At 46.3% G+C, this 9005-nt stretch overlaps 1 protein-coding gene across 2 annotated transcripts in view; it reads left to right on the top strand.

The window, feature by feature from the left end:
• Nucleotides 1-506: 506 nt before the first annotated feature.
• CELF3 (CUGBP Elav-like family member 3) overlaps nucleotides 507-9005 on the top strand; it is a 58082-nt gene continuing 49583 nt past the window's right edge. Inside the window, exon 1 of one of the 2 annotated variants that reach the window (XM_061606926.1) lies at nucleotides 507-1167. In XM_061606926.1, the coding sequence (XP_061462910.1) occupies nucleotides 1023-1167 (145 nt within the window). In that variant the 5' untranslated portion in view covers nucleotides 507-1022. The remainder of the gene's footprint in view (nucleotides 1168-9005) is intronic. The other variant, XM_061606927.1, reaches the window with a different exon arrangement.

Genomic DNA, 9005 nt, shown 5'->3' with positions numbered 1-9005 from the left:
AGATGGCAGGCTGAAGTTTCCAGCTCGATGAACTGCTGCCCACCCAAACCAAGGCACTCTGCACGTCTTCAAAGTTTCCATATCACTTTTTTGAAAGCCAAGAGGCAGAAAAATAAGAAAAGCCTTCCATCGCAGGCTTGAGATGGTTGAATTTCGCCTTTCCGGTCTGTATGCGCTTCTCCCCGAGCCAGTAGTTTGTTGCTGGTCCCTAACTCTGACATGATTATTAGTCAGGGGGAAAAGGAGGAGGGGCTGGCTGGGCTGTGTGTGTGCTGGAGGTTTTGTTGGTAAAGAAAAAGATTTGAAACAGAGCTCAAGATTCATTTAAAGGAAGGGACCATCAAAGCTGCAAAAGCTGCTGAAATCGAGCTTGAGGTGGGGCTGGGGGGGGAGGGAAGAAAACTAAAAGGAAGGGGTGGGAGGAAGAGGAAGAGGATTGCTGGCAGGGTGCAAAGATGAATCAATAGGCAAGCAAAGGAGTGGGGGGGAGAGAGAAAAATTCACAAGAAACCCAAGAATCTCAACCTCGCCAAGGAAAGTTAATCAATAAACTAATTAACTGCTTGCAAGCTTTGTAATTGTTTGATCAGAAGAATTAGAATGAAAGGTTGGGGGTTGAGCACAACCCTGGGATGAAGGCCGAATCGTAGAACTCTTTACATTTTTTTAAAAAAAGTATTTTTTAAAAATAGAATTTTATTTTATTTTTGCACCAGGAAAAAGGAGAGGAAACCATTCTCTTTTTTTCCCCCCTTCCTCCTTTTTCTTAAAAATTAGGAATAATTGAAGGATTTGGGAGAGAAAGGAGGGGGAGACGGAAATGCCTTTCAATTAAAGCGAGATCGGAGGGAAATTTTGCCTCCCCAACTGCTGCCGGCTTTTGATCTCCTTGTTTTCGCCCCACGAAGACCATCCAGTCCAGGTTGAGATTTTCTGCTTATTTTTGTTCCGGCACCTTTTTTTTTTTTTTTGGTTAACATTCTGAATTCGAGGCTCGCTCCAGGTTGCTCCTTTTTGGACCAATGAAGGAACCAGACGCCATCAAACTTTTCATTGGACAAATCCCCCGGAATTTAGAGGAGAAAGACCTTAAGCCCATCTTTGAACAGTTTGGCAAAATCTACGAGCTGACAGTCATTAAGGATAAATACACCGGCATGCATAAAGGTAAGGCGTTCCACACACCGAATAACGTCTGTTTTGATGCGGTGGCAGCAGTGTTGGTAGGGTTGAACAGCCTAAGGAATTGGACTATGAAACAACAGAGCCAGAAGGGACAGAGGGGTGGGGGGTGGGTGAGAGAGAGGTGGAGGCAAATTGTGAGCCCAAAATTTCGCCTTGGATTGTATCGCCTGAGGACCATAAAGACAGGCAAGCGAACAGAGAAATTGGTGATTTCAGAAAGCTGCATAACCCCAGGCTCCTGGTTTGCAAGCATTATGTGTGGAACTCAAATGCATAGGGAGGGAGAGTGAGGCATGTGAGGCTAAGCGGTTTTTTGAAGGGGGGACAGTAACAGATGGCAGGAGGTTGAGCCAGTAGATTTAACACATACCCCTTCCAATAAAAGGGCATCATGAACAGAAAGCTGGGTGTTTAAACCATCCACATGATGGGATAGGAGACAGAGGGGCTTCACCTGTCAAAGGGACGGAGGGTGGGCGTATATTCAAATTCCACTCAGCTGAGGGGTAGGGTTTGAAACCAGCTAGAGAGGACCGGACCGGCCCTAACCTATTGAGGGTGTGGGAATCGTCCTGGGCAAGGGCACAGGATAGCCGACCCTTTCTCCAGTTTATTTCCTCTTTTTTAGGTGGTGAGGAGTTAAAACCAGGGAGGGGTCAAGCCACCCCTATCATCAAAGGCCTCCATGCTGCCTCTCACCCAAACGTGTTGCTAAATAAACCCAATTTTTTTCCGCAACAGCAGAGCTGCTGAATTTCAGCACCTCGTCGTTTATCCTCTTTATGTCTTTTTAAAATAATTTTTAAATACTCCTTTGGGGAACAAAGGGAAAATAACACAATTTTTACCTGAAACTTGGTATTGGCACTGAGGGACACAGGATCGTGGCTATTGGGAGGGTTTCCAAGTTTCAACATGCCCGATTGACAGAACTTGGGGGACTTCTCTGTTTCAGAACAGGAAGGCTTTTGTCCTTTTTTGGCCGGGTCTCCCCCACCCCAGTTATTTCAGTGAAACCATCCGACGTCGTGGCTGGCTTCCCTTCCCAGGCCTTTATTCCCACCTATTTAAGAGAGCAGCCAAGTTTGATTTTAAAAAAAATTCTATTTAAATCCTATTTTGAGACCCAAAATTTTGCAAGCCAGCAGCAGGAAAGCAGCAATATATAATTCTTATTTCTTATTTTCCAAAGCTGAGGGGCCCTTTGCCAGCTCATAACCACCGCACTTGGCCTCAAGCACTACTTTAGAGGGAAGAGAAAGCAGAGCAAATTCCATTTACTGCACCCCGAAGGGACACGACGGAAGGAATGAAGGATAATTATCATTAAGGATTTTTTTTAAGTTATAGTGGCAAAAATGCACAACGTCAAAGCCCCCTCAATTCTGAGACTTCATCCATCTCCACATTTTGGCATGGCAGGCCGGTGGGAGAACTGGAGTCTTCTTTTTGCATCTGAGCTTGTCAATCCAAACTGTGATTAACGGGCATCATTTGAGGTGTTTGCAGAGCTGTTCCGTGAATTTGTGGTGTTTTTTTTGGCTCTGTAACTGAGAAAGGGGGAGGGAGAGGAAAGCAACATTTGCTGAGTCCATTTGAAGCAGATCTCACTCTAAAGTCTAGGAAAACAGAACTTATCATCCATCAGGCCAGCTGGGATGGTGTAACCAGGTGTTAGGCTGGTGGCTGGTTTGTTTAGTTTGTTGAGTTAGGTTGGAAACACACTTAAAAGCTGTATCATGTCCACAAGAAAGTTGCCAGCTTTTTTTTAAAAAAACCCGCCTATTCTCCTGGTCCTTGAATGATCTGCAATAACTGACAAGTGACGATGTGCATCTCTTTGCCGTGAAAAAATGTGCCCTCCAACAGTTTCTTCAAATCAAGGTGCTATTGAAGGCACAGGAGCAAGGGCAGAAAAAAGAAGCTGGCAACCCTAGTGAGCGGGAAATGAGTTGGCACCATTACAGTTGAGAGGTAGGCCTAAAGCATGTGTGGTGGAAGTTGCAGGTTAAGAGCATATTACACACACACACACACAATCAGGATTTTTTGAGTGAGGAAAAAACCAAATGCCTGCTTCACCATTTCATATTTGGTGATATTGGATGCTGCTGCTGTAAATCAATGGTTATAAAACTAAAAATGGAATTAAAGCAGTCATTTCCCTCAGATTTCATGTCCAAGACTGGTCTGGGGCATGGGGGAAACAATCCTCCAGGTTTTGGAAACAAGCATATTCAAAATTTGCAATCACTGCAGTTTGATTTTTTTAAAAAATCAGTTGAGAAGGATCCATTTCTCAGCATCTGGGCATGGGATATGGGATTTCCAAGGGGCAGCCATTTAGATACAACAAGAGGGGCGGTTTTCCCCACCGCCAACCACATCTGACTAGCCCTCCCAGAGACAACAGTATGGGTAGCCAACATGGTGCACTCCGGATGTTGTCCGACTCTTAACTCCCATCAGCCTCAGCCATCATGGCCAGTGGTCAGGGATGATGGAAGCTGTAGTCCAGCAACATCTGGAAGACACACCCCACTGGCCAGCCTTATGCGTGGAGGAGAAGGCTATCAATGGCAGCCAACCCTGACTGGCATCTCCCCCACGCCCACATTGGAGGCAGGGTGCCTCCGAATGCCAGCTGTGGGGAGAGTTGCTCTTGCGCCCGGTCTTGCTTGTGGACTTTCCAAAAGAGGCATCTGGCTGGCCACTGTGAGAACAGGAGGCTGGGCCCTCATGGGCCCCCTTTGGCCTGACCCAGCGGTTGGGTCCTCTTGCGTCCTTTGGATTAACAATGTGGGGGCGCTGTTGCAGCCGTGTCCTGCCTGTGGATTTCCTGAAAGGATCTGATTGGCTACCGTGAGGAGATGATGCAGGGCCTGATCCAGTGGGACCCTCCTGGTGTTCTTGCGCTCTGGCCCATTCATGGGAAGCCAGTCTGTTTGGGTCAGTGCCGTGCAGGCTTACAGGTGGAAGTTCTCCAGGGTTTCAGACAGAGGGAGTCTTTCCCGTCCTGCCTGGAGGCATCGAGGATTAAATAAATCTTCTGTATGCAAAACATGGGCTCTGCAGCTGAGCGACAGCCCTTCCACATCACAGGAAGCTGCCTGATGCCTAATCAGACCGTTGGTCCTTCGTCTAGCTTGGTATACGGTCTACATCGGCCTTCCTCAACCTAGTGCCCTCCATACATTTTGGATACATCTCCCGTCACCTTGGTGGACCTCGAACAGCTCCTTGAAATTGTGGACAAAACCCCAGCGTGAATTCCACTGCCTCACTGACATGGAACTGCCGCTGCGGTGGAAGGTCCCCGGTTCAAGCCCCAACAGCATCCCCAGGAAGGCCTGGGAGAGACTCCCTGCCTGAAATCCTGGGGTGCTGCTGCCAGTCAGTGTAGACTAGACTGAGAGTCAGTATATGACACCTTCCTCTCTTCCTGTTTAACCTCGCTGTCCCCGCCTCCACTGAAATCCCATTGCCCTTCCTCTCCCTACTGAAATCCAGAATGGCAGCAACAAACTTCTCACAAACACACACCTTAATTGAGGTTATGATACTTTGGACACATCATGAGAAGACATGATTCACTAGAAAAGATAATCATGCTGGGAAAAACAGAAGGAAGTAGAAAAAGAGGAAGGCCAAACAAGAGACAGACGGATTCCATAAAGGAAGCCACAGACCTGAACTTACAAGAGCTGAACAGGGCGGTTCACGACAGATGCTCTTGGAGGTCACTGATTCATAGGGTTGCCATAAGTTGCAGTCGACTTGGAGGCACATAACAACAACAAAATTGCTAAAAGATTCAGGGTGCGAGCACAGGGCACAAATTTGCATGGAATTTTCATATGCTCATGGACAGATGCAAATTTAGGCCTCTGAGCCAATTAAAATGGGGATGGGTCTCCCCAACACTGCTGTCTGAGGGCTCAGGGTTACCCCCAACTATGACCATAGGCTGAGAATAAATGTTTCCAGCTCTAGCTTACTGGGAAGGGTGGTTTAGATAGGAGATGGACCACGGCATAGAAGTAACTTATTTCTGTATGATATCGAAGCACTCCTGAGATCAACAGCAGCGTGATCTGACTCTCTCCTATTTTATGTACAACACATAACGTAGGTGTGCACTCTAGAAATTTTTAAAAATGCACTCCTGTGTGAGAGCCGTCACTCAGTGGCTGAGCACTTGCTTTGCATGTAGAATCTCCCAGGATCAATCCAGGTTGGGCTGGCAATGTCTTCTGCCTGAAACCCTTGAGAGCCACTGCCTGTCAGTGCAAGCAACACTGAGCTAGATACACCAAGCGATCAGACTCAGTATAGAGCAGCTTCCTAAAGTGCCCTTCCCTGACAGGCCTGGGGGTGAGGGGAGTTGTAGTCCTCCAGGCTGGATTACTGTAATGTGGGGCTACCCTTGAGCTGCAGCTGGTGCAAAATGCGGTGGCGAGACTACTCACTGGGGCAGGGTATCACCAACATGTCACCCCGCTGCTGAAAGAATTGCACTGGCTGCCCATTTGCTACCAGGCCAAGTTCAAGGTTCTAGTTTTGGCGTACAAAGCCTTATACAGCTTGGGACCAGGATACCTGAAAGACCATCTTATCCCTTATATACCCAGTTGATCACTGCGCTCTGCAGGTGAGGGCCTCCTGCAGATACCATCTTATCAGGAGGTTTGTTCTGTACAATACAGGAAGCGGGCCTTTACTGTGGTGGCACTGCCACTTTGGAATTCCCTTCCCTTAAATATTAGACAGGCGCCATCTCTGTTATCTTTTTGGCTCCTGCTGAAGACCTTCCTCTTTCAACAAGCCTTTTAAGTAGAGACCTTATCCCAGTCTGCGTCTGTGTTGGAAATTGCTTTTTAATATGCTTTTAAACCTTTTTTTTTTAAGTTGTTTTTAAATCTTTTTTTTTTTAAAGTTATTTTTAAAGCTTTTAAAAAATGTTTTTAAAGATGTTTTGTTTCAATGTATTTTAGGGTCTGTTTTTATGATGTTTTAAAGCGCTTTTAGTGCTCTTGTTTGCCACCCTAGGCTCCTACTGGGAGGAAGGGCAGGATATAAATCAAATAATAAATAGATAAATAATAGTCCCAAACCTCTAGAGGGCACCAGGTTGGCAAAGGTTAGTATGGGGCAACATCGCATGCTTTTAGATCTGTTTGAGAAGGATATAGGGGAAATAATTAAGGGGATCCCTTCTCTCTGTTACTAGTTCAAGTGGTTGCTGCGTGTGTGCGCAGAATCTGAGGGGTGCCAAGCTCAGAAGGAAAATCCTGTAGGTGGAGAAGAATCTCATCCCTCTCGGGAGACAAATATTCTGCGGCTGCCTCCCTCCCACCCACCCCCCAGTTGCAACTCATTTCTCTCTCATTCTATAAAATGTAACGGTGCAAAAGATTCGTCCCTTCACTCTTTTCTCCCTTTGTGCTAAGGTGGATACCGGAAGATTGCTTTGTTTTAATATGTTTTTAAAGATGTTTTCATATATGTTAAAGTCTGCTTTTAAGATGCTTTAGAGGGGTTTTAGTGCTTTTGTTTGCCGCCCTGGGCTCCTTCTGGGAGGAAGGATATACATTTATTATTATTATTGCTGGAAGGGGGAGAAAATTAATTTTGTCCAGGACCGCACAATAACTGACTCCACTCACCCCTCTTCTGGGGGGGAGGGAGGAGGGCGAGGGGTGGAAATGCGGAAATTGCCAAATCAGAGCGAACAGGAACAGCTGCCAAATTTAATCTCTTAATTGCCCCGACGGGAACGGCTCATTATAATGCAGAAGCACATTAACTAACTAAGCAAACAAGAGCAGGAGAGACAGGTAGACGGGTTCCAAGATATATAGTCTCTCCGTCTTGGCTCGGATGTTGCAGCCTAGGAACGGTCCAAGGATCAATACTGGATCAGGCCAAGTTAGGCCCACCAAGACCCTTTCGGTTGGAATCAACTCAGTCCTGCTCAGACCCATAGAAATGAAAGCACCTAAGTGAGCCATGCCAATTAACTTCAGTGGGTCTACTCTGAGTTAGGGATGAGTGAGAAGTTCAATTCAGTTTGCATTTCAAGCCGAATCAATCATATCTGCAGTATCCAAAACAATACTGAGAGTCGAAACACAGCCATCCTTTGAAATTTGCATTTATTCAAATGTTGCAATGCAGTTTGCCAACCAACCAATGTTTGCAAAAATTCCTGTGTTGTGGAAAGTGTACATAAAAATGAATATATGAGTGAAAACAACTTACAAAAATGCATTCTGTGACAAGAAACGGCTAGGAAAAATGTGCGCATGAGTCAAAACTGCCTACGAAAATGCGTTTCTTAGGAGACATTCACACTAAAACAATGGAGAGTTTTCATGAGGATTTCTTTCTTTTTTTAAAAAATTGCAAATTGCTTGAGAAATGTGGAGAACTGAATTTAAGATTGGAAAAATGAGAAACTGAGAGAACTGAAATTTGGCTTGAAATGCGAACTGAATCAAAATTCTCGCCCATCCTAACTCTCTCTCTCTGTGCACAGTGTCCTGTAGCTGACCTGGAATAATGACTGCTACCTTTTCATACAATATAGTGATATCCCATTGGATGGGGCATCTAATATAGTGGTATCCCATTGGATGGGGCATCTAATATAGTGGTATCCCATTGGATGGGGCATCTAATATAGTGGTATCCCATTGGATGGGGCATCTAATATAGTGGTATCCCATTGGATGGGTGGTGAACGAGATCAAGAGAAATGTGATCTTGCAACCAGCTTTGGCAATGTTTCCTTTACTCGTAGTTTCCAAGCATTTAACCTCACCCTCAAAAAAAGATGAACTGCCTGCCCAACAAGCTTGGGTAACCCCCTCAAACCAACAGTAGCTTCAGAAGGGCCATAGCTCAGCAGTAGAACATGTGTGTGGCATGCAGAAGGTCCGAGTTCAATCCCCAGCATCTCCAGGAGAGACCCTGGGAAGCCGCTGCCAGTCAGCATTGACAGCACTGAGCTACATGGACCAATGGTCTGACTCAGTCAAAAGCAGCTCCCTGCGCTCCTATCAAATCAGCCCTTTATTCACAACCCTGAGGACTAGGATCTTATTTATCTTTGGGGACGTACAATAGCTCAGTGGGAGGAGCACCTGCTTTGCATGAAGAAGGTCTCAAGTTCAATCCCCAGCGTCTCCAGGTAGGGGTGAGAGAGGGTCCCTTTCTGGAGAGCTGCTGCCAGTCAGTGTGCACAGTATTCAGCCAGGTGGACCAATGGTGTGATTCAGCATAAGACAGTTTTCTGGGTCCCCATTACAGCTGATATCATTAGGAAACTCCTCCCCCCCCTTTGAAAGGCCAGAGGGTTGTGGCTGCATCCGGTGGTCTGTTAACCATTAGAGAGCTGGTATAACTTTCTAGCTCAGAGTGTGGGTTCATGTTCTGGTTTAAATCTCGCTTTGGCGGGCTCGCTAACTTCTCGCACCAGCCCTGCTCCTGCACCTTGTGACAGCAAGCAGAGCTTCAGAAAGAATTAGCTGGTTGGCCCCGCTTTACCTCCATGCAGTGAAGAGCTTCACTTCCTTGTTTCTTGCACATCAGCTTGCTGCTGTGGGCACAGGAGCTGGCAGACCTTGGGTTTTTGTGGTCATGCGAGACCTTTCCTTCAGCCTGAAATGATCTAGCCTAGATATAGGCTGACAACCTTAGTCTGACTTCAGCCCTTCAGAGCCGCCTGTCTGACAGCTTTAAAAAGAAAAAAGGAGCTGTTTACCTACCAGGCCTTTGTAGATCAAGTTTAGTAGATCGAGTTCTTGTGGAACTCACTG

The sequence above is a fragment of the Rhineura floridana genome, chromosome 22 (genome assembly GCF_030035675.1).
Source record: "Rhineura floridana isolate rRhiFlo1 chromosome 22, rRhiFlo1.hap2, whole genome shotgun sequence".
NCBI classification, from domain to species: domain Eukaryota; kingdom Metazoa; phylum Chordata; class Lepidosauria; order Squamata; family Rhineuridae; genus Rhineura; species Rhineura floridana.
Note: the sequence above shows the minus strand (reverse complement) of the source record. Positions and strands in the feature narration are given on the sequence as shown.